Source organism: Misgurnus anguillicaudatus, chromosome 23 (genome assembly GCF_027580225.2).
Source record: "Misgurnus anguillicaudatus chromosome 23, ASM2758022v2, whole genome shotgun sequence".
Classification (NCBI taxonomy): domain Eukaryota; kingdom Metazoa; phylum Chordata; class Actinopteri; order Cypriniformes; family Cobitidae; genus Misgurnus; species Misgurnus anguillicaudatus.
In genome coordinates this window covers 28,052,244-28,073,498 of record NC_073359.2, presented here as the reverse complement: position 1 = coordinate 28,073,498, position 21,255 = coordinate 28,052,244, and the positions used below count along the sequence as shown (strand labels likewise).

Sequence of the window (21,255 nt, the reverse complement as noted above, 5' to 3'; positions counted from 1 at the left end):
ATTCTAGTCATTCGAGACATTAACGCAGAAATTCGCGTCATGGGAGGGGCTTCTGCGACTTAGCAAGGTCCTGATTGGTTAAAGCAACCCGGAAATCGGCCGAAGTCCAGACTTTTCAACTCGCGCGTTTCCCGCGGCAACGCTCCAATCACAGGATGCCTAATCGCGTCTTTGTATTGACTTAACATGTAAATCACTAGCGCTTGCTGCCTCTACCGCATCTGGTGTGAACCCTGCTTGACGCGTTTAGCGCGGCACGGTAGACGCAATTCCACCTCGTATGTGCGAATGGCGCGAATTTAGAGTTGCCGCATGAAACACTGAGTTGAAAAATTTTAACTTTGGCGAAAAAACGCGTTGCGTTAACCAATCAGGAGCTTGCTCTAGTAGTGATGTGATTACATGAAACGAGCAAAGTCGCAGAAGACCCTTCCATGATGCGAATTTCGATGACTAGAATTTCACTCGCGAATGAAGCGAGTAAACTCAAAATGTTCAGGTGGCAAACTAGATGCGGTAGACGCAAATTTGATGCCTCAAACGCAGCTGGTGTGAACCCACGGTAACTAATCCAGATCTTGAGTACACAGCTTGTAAGAAGAGATAGATGAAGATAGTCGAACATAAATCGGTCCCAAAACGTTTTTCGACACCAAGTCACGTACGCTAATAAAATTAGCATTTATTGGGCAAAATTACTTTAAGCAGTTCAAATTTTTGTACATGTATAAAGTCACGCCGTGTACAGGTATAGCTCCTATGTTTAAAATTTTTTTTAGGAATGAAACACAAAAAAGAAATTTAATTCAACTTTACAAATATTTGGAATCTGTAAGAACGACAATCATAAAACGTAGCGTCAATTCTGATGTGTTTATTCAAAACATCACTAACAATTCAAGCAAAAATGTTTAACATATATTTCAATATAATCAAAACATTACAAGGTTCATATAGCATGAACAATATGTTGAAAATCAATACACACAGCATTAGCACAATGCTGAAACAGTTCTGATTGGTCAACGATTTCAGAGTCCGAGCTGAAGCTGTCAGCAACAAAGTCTTACGATAATCTGTAAGAAAAGACCTGACGTACATTTCTACTGTACAATACAGTAAGAATTGATATCACAGAGGTGACATCATAAAGTCCATTATTTCTTATGTGGACGTCCTTTTCCTGCCTTCATGCCACGCCCTTTTTTCTGGCCCTTCCCACCTTTGCCTTGCCTCTGTTCTTTCCTTTGCATCCCCCGCATGTCTTTCTTCATCCTGCTGTCCACCACGCGGAAAGCGCCTTTTACCCCGGCCGGGCGGCGTACTTTGCGTCCAGCGCCCTTCTTCGCCACCACGTACGTGACTTCTCGCTTTTCTTTACCAACTCCTGCCTTTTTGTAGATGCTAATAAGTGTGAAAACAAATATGTTAGGAACGATTCTGTGTGATTTATAAAGCACTAAATAGAATGAGGGCATGCTAAGTCACCTTTTGAGCTGAGCCATTTTTTCTCGCTCGGAAATGTCCACAGTGTTCACGACAGCTTCTGCCTTTTTCTTGGCCTGTTCCATCTTCTTCAACGTCTGAAACAAAACAAAAAAATATGTAAATAAACAACACTTTATTTATACATTTTTCTCTCTTCTGGAATCGTACCCTTCTCTTCTTGCGAGCTTTGGCCTCTGCGACTCTCTTGATCGGACGGGCGTTGATTTCCCGCCATTTCTGCTTATATTCCTCCACCATTTCTTTGGTGACGGGAACGGGTCTTTTCCTGTGCTTAACTTCGTCGTCAACAAACCAGGCCGGAACTTCTGTCATGTCCTCAGAGTTTGCATACCTAAAACGGATGTTACGCATTTTAAGACGTACACTAACAGAGATAGTCGTGAGTATTGTCAAAGATAAATCCCTGATCTTACCTGTGGAAGGAGCCGTCAATCACGTCTCGCATTCTTTTTTTGGAAGTGGCGATCTGGGCACCGAGCGCCAGACCCTCTGCGTCAAGAATTCGAGCCCGCTTACCTGAACATAAAAGTGGAATTATTTAATATATCAGTGATTGTTTCGTCACTTCGTCTGTAAACATAAAAAATTGAAGAGTATCTTCTCACTTGTGCTTTCAACTGGAACGACTTGAAATTCGTCATCGTTGCCCGGCCCAATCATACCAGCAGCGGCATTTTTCATCTGCGCGATCTCACTGTTGACAAACCAATGCTGGTTTTACTTTTTAGCTAATTACAAATATTTAAATTATTGCTGTGAAAAGATGAATCGCGATAACTTGCTTTCAAAATAAAAGTTTGTTTTTGCATAATATATGTGTGTGTCTGCACAGTGTAATTATTTTGTATATATAGTAGATAAGAAACATTATAATTTTTAAAATAATTACGTTTGTGACAAACGTAACTATTTAAAAAATTATAATAATAATAAATAAATAAATACATACATACATATAAATACATACACATTAATGTATGTATTTAAAAAAAAAATCATTTATATTTATCTATATTTTATATTATAAATCTAAATAAAAAATACCAATTTTTTTCTTAAATTCACACAAAGTACACACACACTTTTATTTTGTATGTGATTAATCGCGATTATTCTTTTGACAGCTCTATAAAAAAAATTATAAATAAATATATTATGGCAATTCATTTTTTGACCGTCCTAATTTCAATTGATATCTCACGTTTCATCATCGCTGCTATCATCATCATCAGAGTCGCTGTCGCTGCTGTCTTTATCTGCCATCTTCTCCACTTCCTGTGATGGAGCGGCCACTTCCTCTTTGTGTTCATCCTCTTCCTCAGCCTTCCTCTTTCTGCCTTTTCCTGACGGTCCGGACTGACCGCTGTGTAGTAGCTGAGTCTGTTTCAGTTCCTTCATGGCGTCTTTGTCGTCGTTTAACTTCAACTCAGCAAAGATGCCCTGCGCAGACGATCAACGTAAATGACAATACAAATGGTATACGAAGGAAAATCGAAAAGTGAGCCATTCGCACCTTGCTGAACCACATGTCGGTCTCTCGTTCCTTCTTCTCATCTTTTCCTTCGAGGGGGACCAGTAATTCATTTTCATCCCCATCGTCTTTCTCTTCAGCTGCAAATGACACGCTGCAGGAAATGCAAATACGGATTAAGAAAACGCATTTTACAGGATAACAACCAAAAATGCAGGTTTGAAAAGACACGAGGGTGAAATATAAATAAATCATCAATGCAGCGATCAAAACCAATTGATATGAACACCAATAAAGAAAGTAAACAACAATACATTACCTTTTCTTCTTGGGAGCCGCTTTCTTAATTTCTTGCTCTTTCTTCTCAATTTCCTCAAGGTCATCCGAGTCCAGGTCAGACGCCAGGGACACCCTGTCCTCTTCAGAATCGGAGAAGTACAAATCTTCCTCATTGTCGTCTAACAGGGCATCAGCTCCTTTCATATCACCCAGAGTGATTTCACTGAGACCCTGTGAAATAACCATATTAGATCTATATTACAAGAACACATCCTTCCTTTATTTTATGAGTATCGCCCATGCATATTTAAATGTAATCTGATACGGTCTCGTTAATATAGGTGCTGCAGGTCCCCCTTGTGTTTTTTAAAGAGATGTACAATCATTGCTGTGATCTGAAATCATCCCGATGAGGTCAAACAATCGCGATGAGATGATTATTTAATCATTGGTACAGCCCTAATCTTGACATCATTTGCATGTCAGTTTGCGTGGTACCGTATGAGGTCGAATACTCCTGTAAGTTTTTGAAATGAATTATTGCGAAACAACTAATTTACGCTTTAGTCGCATGACATTGGTTATGAATGGAAACAGAACTTTTTTCAAAATTGAAAAAATAGCACTATAGTTTTGCACAAATCTGTAATGGAACTGAAGCTTACGTTACGATCTCTTACCTGTGCCTTTTTGATGGTGCTGAGGGAAAACATTGATGAATCGTTGTCGTCGGCTATGGAGACTCCAGGAAGGTCCATCTTAAGCTCCACCCTTTCTCTCTGTTTTCTTTTATCTTTTAATAGCTTCTTCTTTTTCCTGTTCAACATTTAGTCCAATCGACATTAAATACAGTTTGACGTAATATACAACAGTTTTCCGTTTTTACAGCGATGACACTTTACCGTCTGAGCTCCGCAATCTCTTCGGCTTTCAGCTCGGCCAGCTTCTTTTCCATTTCCTCTTCCTCATCTTCCTCTCCTTTATCCTGCTCGTCGTCTTTTGCGGCGACCTTTTTCTTGCTTTGCTTCTCGTCGGTATCGCTCTCTTCTTCACCGGAGCTCAAGCTACATAAAACAACACGTCATTATTACCAATTTTATTAGTAACTTAACAATTGCGTATTTGCTCATTGATGTCGTATTGAAGTACTTGATTTCCTGGCCCGGCTCTTTGGCTTCCTTCAGTTTTTTAGCCAGGAATCTTCTCAGCTTGGACCGCCAAGACAACAGCAACCTGACGACAAACAGACTCAAATCAGATTTGACCAACAAAAACAATTGTGGATATGAAAATAACACAAATACTCACCGCAATTCCTTTCGACCCAAGACCTTAACGTCGCGACAACATTCTTTGATTTCAGATGAAGTAACGGGATGGGATTCCAGCTCCGGGCTATCAAAGGTTATCTAGGGGAGAGATGGGGAAACATGAATTAGGTTGGCAACTATAGGTGTGTAAAATTGCCAAATTATTTTAAACGTACCGCATTGGCTTTGCTCAGAAAGTCTACAGGGTTCTCGGCTTTTAAGAACTGAGTTACTGAGAAAGTGTGATACAACGTAAGATCGCCGTCATTGTATCCTTCAGCCTGAAACACAGCAAACAAACATTATTAGACAAAACAAAGACATTTTGTTTACATACGAATACAATTTTGTGTCAACATTTGTGTCTACCTTAGGCTTTTTTGTCGTAATCAGCTCTTTGACGGTTTTTACTTGCACATCAACCTCTTTAAAAGCATGCTTGGGGTCGAAGAACTTGTTGTCGATTTTATCCGGGGCCACAAAACCTAAAGTTACGAATAAAATTGTAAATATTTCATTTAAAAGTGTATTTGTGTGTATATATATATATTTATATAAATATATAAATAAATATGGATAGTCGGATATTTACTTTGACAGACGACAAAGATCTCAGCCGATTCGTTACGGGAAGCCTGCGGTTTGGTGGCCTGGACCTTCTTGAAGAACTGCTGGAAGATCCACATGAGAGGCTGATAGTCTTTAGACCGGAAAACCTTGGTGATAAACGTCCCGCCCTTGTTGAGAAACTCGCAGGCGAGTTTAAGGGCCATCAGGGTAAGGTTAGCTACAGAGAAAAGTCACCAATGAGATGGTGTGCAATAACCACATGCGTGCATACACGTCGTTCTCACGTACCTTGAGAGAAGGCGTCATGTTGCCAGTTGGCACCGACGTTTGGAGCACCGTCGTTGAGAACCACGTCCACCTTCCACGTCTGCAGTTCTTTCCTGAGAGCCTACGGACACAACTTTATGAGTCGATGATGCTCACAGCTTTGTTTATAAGCTGAATTAAATATCACCACACACCTGTCTGCATTTTTCAGTTGTGATGTCTTCTTGAAGGGTGACGACATTTGGGATGGGTTTGATCGGGACCAGATCCACACCTGTAATCGGATGAAGAATGTCAGTGTTTTATTGCTATGGTCAAACTTACTTCATTACATTAACCGGCTTGAATCCATACTTACCAATAATAAGACTGGACACGGGCATAAACTTTGATGCCACCTGCAACCTGAATATGACAGATTTTAGTGGCTGACCTTTAAATAATTATATTTAAATGAAATTATCAGATGTGTCTACACACCATCCACCTGGAGCCGCACACAGATCCACCAAAGCTCGAGCTTTTTGGAGAAACTGGAACTTGCGATTGAGTTGAATGAGCTTAAACGATGATCTGGAGCGATATCCTTCAATATAAACATTTGACAAACAACATATCAATAATAAATCTATATAGTTAGGTCGATTTAGACTGTTTACATGGTATGATGTATCATACTAGTCTCATAAAACAATAAGATTAACCCCAAAAGATGAATCGTTGTATGTCTAAGTTAGCTCACGTGTTGCGATCTTAATAAACGAGTTTAAATGACTTTACCTGTTTCTTTCGCGAGATGATAGAATTTGTCCTTTCTCGTTTTTCCGACTTTGAGTTTTTTACCCATGATTTCTGTTGTAAGTGATCAGTTTTTGAGCAGTTTTTAGACACCTCTTCCAGTGTCTCGCTGCTCGGATGAGGCTACACGTGTATTTTAAGTCGCGCGAAATTGACGTCACTACTTTACAAATAGTTTATATTTAGATTTTTATACTTTTTATCATAATATGTGATAAATACACGTGCGAATATAAGACACGTAAATATCGTCTTGTGTTTTGTGCTGGGACTGTTTTATTGTACACAATTTGTCATCATATAAGTAATCATCATAAGTAAAAATCATATATATTTACGTTGGCACCTTTTTAATATTACTGGCATTAATGTAAAAACAAAATACAAATAATTAAATAAATACTGAAAGAAATACTTTTTTAATATACACATTAATAAAAAAATAAAGCTATGCGTCATGTTGACGCCAGGGGGCATGATCACCCCGTTAGATGTCATCAATTCAATCCAAGGCTGCAGCCTCCGGAGGTTGCTTTTATAGGCTGCATGTCTTATTTTAAAATATTAACGATTAAAAAGTTGATTATTATTTTCAGTTAATCATAAATTGTTGTAATATGCTTATGATTTGTGAATGTAATGCTCAGTTAGCTTAAATAAACTTGATAACGTATGCAGCCTGCATATGCGACCTCCGGAGGCTGCAGCCTTCGGATTGAGAAACGGACCGTTTTTAAATGTAATACGTTGTTCTTGTGCTTTTCATCGTCTTATAAACATATTTAGTGAAACATATTGACTATATAACCATAAAGAAACAATAAAAAATAAAGACAAAAAAATAAATGAATAAAAAACGTTTTTTTATGAATTACAAAAAAGAAAAGATAGAAATAAAGTTATATTATATTAATTATATGTATGTATTAATGTATATTTTTTATATAATTAAAATATATTACATAAAATATTTACACATAGAGAATTTACAGCTTTTACAATTTTTAGGTAATGTTGAACTTCTGTCAGAAAAATGTACCTTCACTGAAATTTAAGAATTATAAATTGGGCTAAAAGAAGAAACAAATTAATGAAATTAATATTCCTTATGAGAAAAAAATGTAAAATTTTCAAAGCACAAAAAACTGAATGATGGGAACCAAATTAAATTAAATTAAAGCATGTGTCTGTATGTAAACGACAAAAATACATAATATATCAATATCACAATAACATCTGTTTGCAGGATAGTTTTAGAGAAAATGTAACAACCAGAGCATAGCATAATACATTTTTATACAAAACAAAGTATGATATTAATTAGAAATAGGGCATTTGAAAATAACATTATAGTACTTAAAACATGTTAATGACTTTTTGTTTTTTATCAATTTTATAAAATAGATAAAACAATAAAATTCAACTAAAACACCTTGAATGTTAGGGATGAATCTAAACATTTTTGTTTATGTAGGCTATATTGAATTTTGCCTGCAATATGAAAAAATTAACAATGACCTTTGTTAGCATTGTTTTGGGATAGTAACTTAATTGTAAGCAATGCTTTCCCCTGACGACAGGCGGCGTGCTCTCTCCTAATGCCGGTTTCTCAATCCGAAGGCTGCAGCCTCCGAAGGTTGCATTTCGAGGCTGCATACGTCATCAAGACTGTTTTATTTCAAAATATTAACAATTATAAAGTTGACTATTAACCTAAGTTAACCCTAAATTCTTGTAATATGCTTTTGACTCGCGAATGTAATGCTCTGTTAACTGGAATAAACCAGACTTAATAACATATGCAGCCTGCAGCCTTCGGATTAAGAAACGGCCGATATGTCGTCATCGAAACCCGACTGCAGGCAGTCACGTGTCCCTCCGAGAGAACACTCCAGATCAGACATGGCGGCGTACATGAGAATGTGGAGATCATACAGAAACACCAGCACTTTGTCTGCAGCGGGTCCCGGTGTGATCAGAGCCGGAATAAACGCGTTATTCTCGCGGGATCCGCCCGGCAGGAGCGCCTTCACCCACATTCAGCGCTCATACTCATATATTACCAGCAGAAACTCAGCATTATGCAACAGCAGGATCACAGCATCCATAACGACTGACAGGTGGACCAGGGTCACTAACGGTCTGGTCGGGTCCGGGTCACCCATCGGTGTTTGTCAGAGAAGGTTTGCGCTCGGGAATAGGGACAGTGGGTTTTCTGGAGAGGATGGTGCTGAGAACAGCAGTGGATCTGCTGGAGATGAGTCTGGAGGAGATGAAGGTCCTTATACTCCTCCTCAGATGACAGCTCTCACCCCTATGATAGTGCCTGAGGTTTTCCCCAATGTTCCTCTCATTGCTGTCAACAGGAACCCTGTGTTTCCCAGATTCATTAAAATTATTGAGGTAAGGAGGAGAGATGCTTTATTTACATCATCATCATGCACAGATGATGCAATCATACGTTTGCTTATACATTTCTTTAAAGTTCTCTTAAAAACAGTTAGATATTGATTATAAATCTGTATAGTTTGAATTTAGATCCTTTAAAGTCAACTTTTTAATGTTTTACTCCATTGTTTACTTTGTGATGTTGATTACTTTGAGATTTCATCATACACAGAGACAACTCACTGTGTATCTGTGTTGACCTTTAAGCTGATAAAAGGCAATGTCACTAGAAAGTTCTCTTGATGTTGAATGTGTTATGACCAAACTTGCTTTAACATTTTATTTGTTTACTTTATAAAATAAAATAAAAATGTTAAAATGCTGCACCTTTTAAATTTATGCATTTTGCAGATGCTTTTATGACAAAGTGACTTAAAACACATGATCAGTATGTGCAGGGCTGCCAAAAGATTAATTGCATACAAAATAAACATTATTTTTTGCATAATATAAACACACAGACATGCATGTATGTATTTAAGAAATATTTACATAGATATAATATTTAGATTTTTATTTTTTTTATATGTATAAATAAAAGAATACAAAAGTAACATTTTTCTTAAACTTAAACATGTATGTGTTAATTTATGTATATACATAATATTTATACACAATACACACACACAAATACTTTTATTATGTATGCGATTAATCGCGATTAATCTTTTGACAGCCCTAGCATTCACTGGGATTTAAACCCACAACCTTGATTTGATTTATTGGACAAAAATAAATTAACACTTTGGTCAAGGATAACACAATAAAAAGTAAAAAAAAAACTTATCTCCATTGTGGTCCTTGAAGCAAAACAAAACTTCACTCCTAGTGCAAGGGAAGCAGGAGCATTGGCATTACAAATAAATACAACTACTTCATCTAAAAAATTATGAAATACAAAATAAAATCATAATAAGATTCTCTTCCTATCGAGCCACAGACATTCCAACTTGATCTCAAGAATTTGTACAAATTAGCCACTTTGTGAAATACCCAGACAGCAGACGACTCCGGGACGGATCTGGGTGAAAGTCAGCAGCTGCGGTGCAGATCCGGTGCAGATCTGGCTCGGAGTCGTCTACTGTCTAGGTATTTTACGAGTTGGCTAATTTGTTTGAATTTGTACGAAGTTGTTGGACTTTTTGATACTTTACCCCTAACCCCACCATAAAACCCAGGGTCACATGGATGAAAGAAAATCTTACAAAAATGTAAAAATTTTGTTGTACTATTCCATACGAATTTGCCACATTGTAAAATACATGTGATTTGCCACAATGAGAATGTGCTTGGAAGACAGGAACAGGAAAATCCTGCACATGCTCAATGTGGTACCTGTCCATAAAGTCGAAGGTGACATTTGTATTTGGGATGTTTTGTAATATTTTCTGTTCCTTTTCCTCAGTTTGTTTCATTCCGATTGAGCCACAGTAATACCAACTTAATTTCATGGTAATTCGTAAGTAGGCGAGTCTGGGCCGGATCTGCACCGGAGCTGCTGACTTTGACGCAGATCTGGCCCGGAGTTGTTTGCTGTCTGGGTATTTTATGAGTTGGCTGGCTGAGTTATTTGTGTAAATTCGTAAGTCGTTGGAAAAAGTGTACGATTGTTAGAATAAAGAATAAAACCAATAATGAAACCCAAACCCCGGCCCTAAACCCAGTATTACAGGACCCAGTTCATTTTATTAGCAACTCGAAGCTTGTAGGTTCGATCCTAGGTAACAAACTTACTAAAAAGGGATATTTTGTTGTCACCGATAGCCTTGTGATTAGTGTGTCGACTTATGCGCTATAAGTCAAAGTATACATTGACACGAGTTTGATTCCTGTCTTGGTCCGGAGGTCCTTTGCCAATCCCGCTTTCCTATTTGTGCCTAATGCTAGGACTGTCACGATTATGAAATGTGGCTGCCGGTTAATTGCCTAATAAATTGTGACGATTATGACGATTAATTGCCTGTTTTTGGGCTTTGCTGGTTATGACACTGTCAGTTAAGGAACGCGATACAGTCCAATTTATACAGGAGCTACAGCTCCCCCTTGTGTTTTTAAGAGAGATGTGCAATCATTGTGGTGATTTGAAACCAATGCTTTCCTGTCAACTTTCCACTATCCTATTCCAATTAAGGCACAAAGAGCCTCCAAAACATAAAAATACCTTTTATGCACTGTAAGCCGTCTGCCAAATGCATTCAATCTTGAAAATTGTGTCATCCTTAGGTTAAAAACAAGCAACTCGTGGACCTGTTAAGGAGAAAAGTACGTCTTGCTCAGCCCTACGCTGGTGTATTTCTGAAGAAAGATGACAAGTAAGTGATTTTACAACTGATGTGACTTCAACTTGACAATCAGTGCTACATTTTTAGTAGATTCGTTTTCGTTTCTGTTTAATTCAAATACTGGTGTTTATTTTATATTACCAGTAATGAATCAGACGTTGTGGAGAATCTGGATGGAGTGTACCACACCGGAACGTTTGTGCAGATCCACGAGATGCAAGATCTCGGCGATAAACTTCGCATGATTGTGATGGGACACAGAAGGTGATTCCCTGAATTAATATCTTTTTCATAGCCGTTTCTCTGTAGATTCATTAAGATGAAAAAATAAAAAATGTTCAAGTGTGTGTACTTTTTATGTAGAATTCGTATTAATAAGCAATTGGATGTGGACCCGGATGAGCCCGTGTCCCTGGAGGCCAACGGTGAAGAACACTCGAAAGCTCTGCGAAGGAAACCGAAGAGATCTCGTAAAGATCCGGCGTCTCTGGCCGAGGTTATGCAGGAGAAAGTGCAGGAGACGGAGTTTGTGGTGGAGGCCCTGCCTCTGCCCGGCGTCCTAATGGTGGAGGTGGACAATGTAGTCCATGAAGACTTCCAGGTCACAGAAGAGGTCAAGGTATTGATGTGATACTTATACATAAAACCCTGTGGAACGGATTAAAGGGCCAATAATGATATTATATAATAACAACTGAGACTTATATTACATCTTGTAAAAATTGGCATATTATGCTGTTTTCATCTCTGTACCTTTAAATGCAAATGAGCTACAGCTTTCAGGTAAAATAGATCTGATTCCTGTTAAAACAGCCTGGGACAGTAGTATCTTCAGCCACATTAGTGCTACAACGTGCTAACAAACACATTTAGATGAGCTTTTTGGGTAAAATTAACCTGACAGTTAGTGGCGGTGGGCGGAGCTTTATCAGTGTGATGTCACATTGTTGCATGTTTAATGAGACTGTTTTGGTTTAATGGGGATTAAAAAAGAAGGAGTGGGTGGATTTTTTTCATTGTAGGGTTGTTGTGTTTAAGCAAAGCTAACGCATTTCTGTCCAAACACCTTGTAAAAGTGAATTTTGCATAATATGTGACCTTTAACTCATTCACCGCCATTGACGAGTTATCTCGTCATTTATGAGTTCATATTTAACTAATAAAAATGCCTTTCTGGACGAATTTCAAAGTGAAAGTGTAATACCGCTTTTATCCACCAGATGGCGAATTTATCAAAACCGGATGTTAAAAAGATTTTAAGATTTATTTTAAATGCCTTTATGTTTGATAGTCATTCTGAGTCTGATCTCTAACATAAATTCCTTTACAAAAACGCAATTTTTTAAGCTTTTTGCTCAAAATGTTGTATTTTTTAAGAGAAATATTTCATATTTCAGTGGTTAAATTAAGTGGAAAAAGTAAATATATAATGAAACGTTTTTCCCCATTTTGTTTGTTTGTTTATTGTTTGTTTGAAAGCAGAGGGTGTGTTCTTTAATTGATATAATTTGTATGTTTATATAGAAAATAATTTTTCCTGCAAGGAATTTTGTGAAAATTTTGTTAAAATCACAAAAATGCAGGTGGGCAACTTTTCTCAAAAAGGCTGGCGGTGAATGAGTTAAAAGTTTCATATTAAAAGCCACAATCCTCAAACTTTGTATGCTTTCATGTTTAAACTAGGCCCTGACTGCTGAGATTGTCAAGACTATCCGTGATATTATTGCCCTGAATCCTCTGTACAGGTAACGCTAATAAATGTAAAAATGTATTTTCATATACTGTATGTAAAAACATTGTGTAAAAATATCATCTTGATATCTTTAATATTGGCTATCATGTCAAAGATTGTATGTGAAATTAAACTTTGATCTCATCATTAGATTATAAGACTTTAGCCTGATGGGATCATATATTTATTTCAAATGTTGTAAAAAATAAAATCTGTGTTTTTTCTGTAGAGAATCTGTGCTTCAGATGATGCAGGCGGGTCAGAGGGTCGTCGATAACCCCATTTACCTGAGTGACATGGGCGCAGCTCTCACCGGTGCCGAATCCCACGAGCTGCAGGACGTTCTGGAGGAAACCAACGTGCGTTTGTGCCATGACGTTTTTGTAATACGTTTCTGTTGCTTAATGTGCGTCTGACAACGATTCTGTCTGTGCAGATTCCCAAACGATTATACAAAGCCCTTTCTTTGCTGAAGAAGGAATATGAGTTGAGTAAACTCCAGCAGCGTCTTGGCAGAGAGGTGGAGGAAAGTTTTAGTACACTGCTAAGTGTCCTTTAGTAGCTCTAGTATGGTTGTATTCAGTGGTGCACTACCATACTACTTGTACTGCATATATATTGTGTATAATAATATGTTAGTATAGTTTACATACTCAATACTGTTTTACATACTTTGGCATTGAAAGTTAACTTGAAAATGCATTTATCATGCAGTTGTACGTTTTCATCTTGATGTTTAGGTGGAGGAGAAGATCAAGCAGACCCACAGAAAGTACCTGCTGCAGGAGCAGCTGAAGATCATCAAGAAGGAGCTCGGGCTGGAGAAAGAAGACAAAGACGCCATTGAAGAGAAGTTCAGAGAGAGGTTGAAGGATCGGACCGTTCCTCAACACATCATGGATGTTATCAACGAGGAGCTGAACAAACTCTCACTGCTGGATAATCATTCATCAGAGTTCAAGTGAGGGCATCTATAGTTTTTTTTGTCAACATTTAACTATAAACAATATTTTGATTGATCTTCTTATACCAATAAACATGCTCGTGAAGATTACCTCTGCTGAAAGATTCAGCAAAAAACCAAACTTAAGATGCTACACTGAAAAATGATTTTCTTACTTAGTATATTTGTCTTGAGTTCAGGATGAATATCAAAAAATTCTTAAGTCAAGATGTATTTCTCGATGAGCAAAATGACCTCAGGAAATAAATCTAGTTGTTAGACAAAAAAAACAACAACATAAAATTAAGTAAATTTGTGCTTACAAAAAAATCTGTTAATAGGGTTAGAAAATGTTTCTTGAATTAAGTGTTTAAGACAAAAGTTTTTTTTACCCGATTGACAGATTTTTTTGCTTGTTTAAGCACAAATTCACTTAGATTTTATGTTCATTTGTTTTTTTGTCTATAAACTAGACGGATTTTCTAATTTGCTCATCATTAAGATGCATCTTGATTTTAGAATTTTTAGGTATTTCTGCTGAAAACAAGACATAAATACTAAGTAAGACAGTCATTTTTGGTAAACTGGTTTAACATAATGTCTAGCTGGTTATTAGCTCTCTAGAACAGTGGTTCTCAAACTGGGGGCCCCTGAGATAGTGCCAAGGGGGCCCTGGTTTAATAACATTTTATAAAATTAATTCATTTATCATAAATTCTGTGTAATTAAATGTCAGAAAAATAATTTAAATGTTACGTTTTGGAATGTTTTATGTCATAAATTTTCTTTGGGGGGGCCTCGAAGGGATGAACCGTATACAAGGGGGTCCGCACGCTGAAAAAGTTTGAGAACCACTGCTCTAGAAGATGATTGATTGGTCGCACTGCATTTCAAAAAATTAAGAACAAATTTCTTAAATATTTTTACTGAAAACAAGTCAAAAATACTAAGAATTATTGAATTAGGGGCCAGTCACACCAAAATCGCTTTAAACGCTTGCAAACGCAAGGCGCGATGCACTGCCTTTTTAAAAAAAGAGCAGTGCGACGCGGCTTTTCATATTGCTAAGCAACCACCGAGTCAGCTGTCTTGTCAATCAAATATTGAAGCGTGAGCGCTCTTTTGCTGTTAACTGTCACATTAGCAGAAACTTTAAAAAGATGACGCTTGCTCTGACCTTGTTTGAGGGTGAGAGGTGCACAAACACGCAGGAGAGAGTGAGCGAGTGGAGTCGGTTCTTCAAAGCAACTGTAAACTTCCCTCACCACAACGTAAGGCCTGCCTCTCCCCTCATTCGATTGGACAATGGAAAGACGCGAATGACGTCGGACGCTTCTCCGCTCTCAGCGCTCCTTCAAAAACGCGTGCGCGGCAGGCGGCTAAAAACCGCAAACGCGCCCTGCCCATAGAATATCATTCAAAAAAGGCACCTGCAACTGCCATAAACGCTTTTGGTGTGACTGGCCCCTTAAGATGCTTTTTCTTGATGACCAAAACGAGTTTGGTCTAGTTTTTAGACCAAAAATATCAAATTTAAGTGATTTTGTGCATAAAACAAGCAAAAAAATCTGCCAATGGGGTAAGCAAAAAATCTTGAACATTTTTCTTAAACACTAAATTCAAGAAAAATTTGTTTCCCCCATTGGTCGTTTTGCTCATCAAGAACAAGCCTCTTAATTTAAGAAATTTTAGATATTTTTAGTGATAACAAGACAAAACTACTAAGTATTTATTTCTTGAAAAACATTTTTTGCAGTCTGAGGCCTTGCTGCAGAATAAAATGAATGACATTTTTTAACTAAAAACAGATTAATTGCTTTTGGGAGATTTTTTAACACAGCATTCCCTAAAACACAATATTTTCACACGTACACTGCACAGCTAACCAAACAGACAAAACTAATATAATTGTCATTTTTTAAAATCATAATCGTAATAATATATTACCATTTTTAGAAGAGCTGTAATCTTCTCTATTTGGCATAGATTTTTTTTCATTAACACACACTGTGGCTCAAACAAACTATATCACTAAAGTCGTGACGTGAATAAAACCACGTCGATATATATACTAATTTCGAAAGTTTAAAGTATATAGAGAGTTGCACGGATGACATGTTTTTGTAGGCAAAACCTCACAACGAGTTAGCATTAGCCTTAAAGTTAGCCTTAAAAAGAGATTTTGGGTAAAACCATGTTTTTCGTTTTATTCTACGACAGAAAACACCAGTAAAGTTTCTAAGCATCTTTAAAATGGTGGTTGCTAATAAGTTGCTATATGAAACCAGATGTTGGAGACTTTAAACATCCAGAAAAAATTCAAAACAATGTAACAATTCCCAAAAAAGATTAATCCACAGAGATTTTAGTTGTTCGGGAACATGTTTTTAATAAAGTTTGAAAGAACTTGGTGGTGATAACATTAAAATCAAGTGACTGTGGTGTAGTTCGCTTATAGCCCAATGTTAGCTTTTCATTACTAGCAAATGCATTAACACTTCAAAATACATAAAAGTTGTGTTCATTTGTAAAGATTATCTTGATTAATAAAACATAATCAGTATCATAACCTTATTTCTCATAGAGCTTATTTTTTTGTGAAATCCCATTGACTTTTTGCTCGGTTGGCCTACAAAAAACTTCTTCCTTGTAGCTTTTTTAACTATTATAAATTATGCAATACAATAAATGTAAGCTAGCTTATGAATATTCATGTGTGTATCTCATAAGCTCTTGTTTATTCTGTTTTTTACGATGGCATTTAACTAATTTTTGGCTTAATTTTTTCTTCTATACCGTTTTACCTAAAATCCCCAGTGTTACACGTAACTACTTAGACTGGCTGACATCCATGCCGTGGGGAACCAACAGCGTGGAAAACCTGGACTTGAGTCGTGCCAAAGAAGTGTTGGAAGAGGACCACTACGGAATGGATGACGTTAAAAAACGCATTTTGGTAAAACACATTTTTAAACCTTTCCGAAAGTGCTTTGGTCTCATGAACTATTCAAATCCTGTTAATCCGTGCCCTTGTTTTTATTCACGCAGGAGTTTATAGCCGTGAGTCAGCTGAAAGGCAGCACACAGGGAAAGATCTTGTGTTTCTACGGACCTCCAGGCGTCGGAAAGACCAGCATCGCCCGCTCCATCGCCAGAGCTCTTAACCGTGAATACTTCCGCTTCAGTGTGGGGGGCATGACTGATGTGGCCGAAATTAAAGGCCACAGGTGGGTGATCGCATGTGACAATTGTGTATAGATATAGGCTGCGTCCGAAACCGCCTATATAGTAGGCGAGGCGAGTAATATGTCCGAAATCAAATGTCCTGTCCAGAATGACGCACTTCATGTTGACTTTCAGTCTTGTGGCCTTAAATTGCACATGCTCCCTTAGTCTACAAGTCCATAGGGTGTCCCATCTGCCATTTTTACTTTCCGAAGTGTGCTCATCAGCGCCCCCTTTGCACCCTTGATGTAGTACTTTCTAAATCATTTATACTATCCATATTCATTTAATTCAGTACCTACTGTCACAATATGCAATTTCGGATGCAGACAAAGTCTTTCTGTTCTAGTTATATTTGGCATATTTAATAAACTAAAAATGTGAATTGCTGTGTAAATCACAGGAGGACATATGTCGGTGCGATGCCAGGAAAGATCATTCAGTGTCTCAAGAAAACGAAGACGGAAAACCCATTGGTCCTCATCGACGAGGTATATATCTATTTTTATTAAACTTTTACCTCTCTATCGCCATCTCTGTTCGAAACATTAAATTGCAGGTTACTTTACAAATGTGAAATCTGACCTGACAGGTCAAATTATAAATCATCATTTTAAGTTTACGTCAATAATACTTTATTTTTAAAGGTGCAGTGTGTAATTTTAAGAAGGACCTCTTGACAGAAATGCAAAATAATATACAAAACTATATTATCAAGGGTATATAAAGACCTTTTTATAATGAACTGTTATGTTTTTATTACCTCAGAATGAGACGTTTTTATCTACATACACAGAGGGTCCCCTTACGTGGAAGTCACCATTTTGTGCCGCCATGTTTCTACAGAAGCCCTTAAGGGACAAAGTTTTTACTAAGTTGTCTCCGACAATGACATGTTTTTCCGGTGGGGGCTACCGTAGCTTCTCTATGCGTTTCAAAAGCGAGGGGTGAGCAGAGGACTGAGCGATTGGTTGCAGTTCGCAACCTCACCACTAGATGCTGCTAAAATTTACACACTGCACCTTTAACCAAAAAATTATGAATCGCATCTTAAAAAAATACAGAATCTGCTCTACACTCCAGTTTCTAGGATTTTGTCATTTTGTCTGCATTTGCAGGTTGACAAGATAGGTCGAGGTTATCAGGGTGACCCATCATCCGCCCTACTCGAGCTTTTAGATCCCGAACAGAACGCTAACTTTCTAGACCACTACCTGGATGTTCCCGTTGACTTATCGAAGGTATTTAACTGCACATTCATCTCTTTATGATGTCTGTTGGAGACCCCGAATTCAGTGGATGTTATTTTTTCCAGGTGCTTTTCATTTGTACTGCCAACGTTCTCGACACCATTCCCGAACCTTTGAGAGACCGAATGGAGATGATCAATATATCGGGCTACGTCGCTCAGGAGAAACTGGCCATTGCAGAGGTACAGGAGTAACTTAGCTTTTTCCTGGCAGCTAGTCACGTGATTAATATTTGCATCTAATTTTATCTACGTCTGTCTTTACGATCACAGAGATACTTAGTGCCCCAGTTACGTTCTTTATGCGGTTTGGACGAACAGAAGGCTAACATCACACCCGACGCTTTGAGCGTCCTCATCAGACAGTACTGCAGGGAAAGCGGTGTCAGAAACCTTCAGAAGCAAGTCGAAAAAGTGTTCAGAAAAGTGGCGTTCCGCATCGTCAGCAGCGAGGAAACGACGGTGAACGTCACCTCTGACAACCTTCAGGATTACGTTGGAAAGCCCATCTTCACTGTGGACCGGATGTACGACGTCACTCCGCCAGGAGTCATCATGGGCCTGGCGTGGACAGCCATGGGTAAGGAAATTTCATCACAATAAAATTAAATAAAAATGTGTACTTTTTACAGTGATGTCAATGACAGCAATTTATACATAACATTTGGATGCTGAAATTGAACGCATTCAGGAATTAATAAATATTTTCCACTTCCATAATATTTGAGAAACAGTTCTTCGAATCTCTCTTTGTAGTTTTAGTGTTACATTTGTTTGCGATTATTTATCGTCTACATTTGTCCACAACAGCGTTAAAAACATCATTCATCTTTTTTTCGGCAGGTGGGTCTACTCTGTTCATTGAGACGTCTTTGCGGCGCCCAAAAGAACCTCAGGGAAAAGACGGACCCAAAGACGGGACACTTGAGGTTACGGGTCAGCTTGGTGATGTCATGAAGGAAAGCGCCAAAATTGCCTATACGTTTGCCAGATCGTTTCTCATGAAGGAACAACCGGACAATGACTTCCTCATGGGATCTCACATACATCTCCACGTTCCTGAGGTGGGTTGACGTTTTGGTATAATTAGCGTAATGTTTTGAGTTTCACATAGGTGTTAAATAATTCTATAATTTCTTAAAAAAAACTAAAATCTGAAATCTATTTAGGGTGCAACTCCTAAAGACGGACCAAGCGCAGGGTGCACCATCGTCACGGCCCTCCTGTCCTTAGCCACCGACACGCCAGCGCGTCAGAATGTGGCCATGACGGGAGAAGTGTCCCTGACCGGAAAAATCTTGCCTGTTGGAGGGATCAAGGAAAAAACTATTGCAGTAAGTCAACAGAGAGGAAGGTCACAGTCACTATCTCGCATCCAAACACAGTTTACTGAAATATCACGCATGTTATGTAGTTTGCATTTATTTAAAGCGACTTGCAGTGCATTTAAGGTCCTATGCATTTCAGGAATGTGTATACATTGAGAATCGAACCAATCGGTGTTGCTACTTTTTTTTTTATATACTGTATATTTACTGTTGTATTTTTTAAATAGCTTATCCCAATACCATTTCTTCTATACGGTCTTTGTTTGAAAATACACTAGTCAACATTTGAAGTGGATCAAAACCTATTATAAATGTTTGTTAAAAATATTATTAAACAAAACCCGTTCTTGTTTCAGGATGACACTGATGAACTTTTACATTGCAAAACATGATTTCAAGAAAAAAATTGTCTTAGTATTTTTGTCTTGTTTTCAGTAAAAATATCTAAAAATTCTTAAATTAAGATGTTTTTTCTTGATGAGCAAAACCACCCAAGAAAATAAGTCTAGTTTTTAGACCCAAAATATCAAATTTAAGTCATTTTGTGCATAAAACAGGCAAAAAAATCTGCCAATTGGGTAAGATACTTTTTCTTGAATTTATTGTTTAACAACCCCATTGGCAGATTTTTTTGCTTGTTTTATGCACTAAATCACTTCTTAAATTTGATATTTTTGGTCTAAAAACTAGACATTATTTTTCTTGGGTCGTTTTGCTCATCAAGAAAAAGCATCTTAATTTAAGAATTTTTAGATATTTTTTACTGAAAACAAGACAAAAATACTAAGACAACTTTTTCTTAAAAATAATTTTTTTGCAGTGTATGATCCATTTCAAATTTTTACTAGTGGATATTTTCTGTAAAGCTGCTTTGAGTCAATGCAAACTTGTGATAAGTGTTTTTGAAATGAATTTGCATTAAGTTTTCCATTTTTCCCAACAGGCCAAGAGAGCGGGTGTGACGTGCATCATCCTGCCTGCAGAAAACAGAAAGGACTTCTCGGACCTCGCCGAATACATCACAGAGGGTCTCGAAGTGCATTTTGTGGAACATTACCGTGAAATCTATAAAATAGTTTTCTCTGGACAGTAATGAATAGAACCGCTTTGATTTGATACTTTGCTATAACACTTATCAGTGAAAGAGTCCACCATGTAAGGAAAACACAGAACCAGAAGCCGAATATGGTTCTCTCCATTGTGTTTATCCAACAAAAGAAGCATGTTAAATGTTTATGACATGTTGCCTCTTTTTATGTGGGACATAGATCAGAAAGTTGAAATATTTATGGATGGCAGCCGTACCCTATACATCCCCAAAACACAAGACTTTAGGATCATGCTATAGCTGCTACGCAGCTAACTTCAGATTATTTTATAGTATCGTATTCAATAGTGATAGAAATGAAATTCACATCTTGAACATTTGTCATCTTTGTAAATAACTTATAAGAATATTCCTCAATTTACAATAAATATTAACTTGATGTTAAGAAAAGTATACTATTTTGTCTTGAATATGCACACACCTGGATACCCTACTAGTGGTTCCCAAACTTTTTCAGCGTGTGCGGCCCCCCCTTGTGTACAGTGCATTTTTTTTGCAGCCCCTCGAAAGAAATTGTATGTAATATTTAAATTTAACAAAACATAAAATTATACCTAGTTGGCTTATTATTTTTTTGGTTTAATTACACAGAATGCATGATAAATTAATATATTTTATAAAATGTCATAAAACTGAGGCCCCCCTGGCACCCAGTTTGAAAACCACTGCCCTACTACATTTGCAGTAGACACACAACAGCATACACAATGAAATATTGTGTCCCACAATGCAATTT

The 21,255-nt window shown here is 37.5% G+C and overlaps 2 protein-coding genes across 2 annotated transcripts; one reads left to right on the top strand and one right to left on the bottom strand.

Moving 5' to 3' along the window:
• Window positions 1–854: 854 nt before the first annotated feature.
• ftsj3 (FtsJ RNA 2'-O-methyltransferase 3) lies at window positions 855–6,344 on the bottom strand. Its single transcript, XM_055218147.2, has 20 exons — window positions 6,187–6,344; window positions 5,887–5,992; window positions 5,765–5,811; window positions 5,601–5,680; window positions 5,428–5,527; window positions 5,162–5,356; window positions 4,939–5,054; window positions 4,746–4,850; window positions 4,568–4,668; window positions 4,409–4,492; window positions 4,162–4,323; window positions 3,940–4,075; window positions 3,300–3,490; window positions 3,023–3,134; window positions 2,711–2,949; window positions 2,115–2,203; window positions 1,923–2,025; window positions 1,657–1,840; window positions 1,489–1,583; window positions 855–1,404 (listed from the first exon to the last, which is right to left on the bottom strand). Exons 1-20 carry the CDS (start codon window positions 6,251–6,253, stop codon window positions 1,158–1,160), a joined length of 2,559 nt encoding a protein of 852 aa, XP_055074122.2. The 5' UTR covers window positions 6,254–6,344; the 3' UTR covers window positions 855–1,157.
• Window positions 6,345–8,025: 1,681 nt separating this feature from the next.
• Window positions 8,026–20,909, top strand: lonp1 (lon peptidase 1, mitochondrial). The gene is made up of 17 exons (XM_073861398.1): window positions 8,026–8,607; window positions 10,876–10,964; window positions 11,079–11,198; window positions 11,298–11,553; window positions 12,618–12,679; window positions 12,896–13,025; window positions 13,103–13,186; window positions 13,407–13,627; window positions 16,427–16,565; window positions 16,658–16,836; window positions 17,238–17,325; window positions 17,953–18,075; window positions 18,150–18,266; window positions 18,357–18,663; window positions 18,927–19,147; window positions 19,253–19,417; window positions 20,355–20,909. The coding sequence occupies exons 1-17, from the start codon at window positions 8,041–8,043 to the stop codon at window positions 20,502–20,504; spliced, it is 3,018 nt and encodes a 1,005-aa protein (XP_073717499.1). The 5' UTR covers window positions 8,026–8,040; the 3' UTR covers window positions 20,505–20,909.
• Window positions 20,910–21,255: the final 346 nt, after the last annotated feature.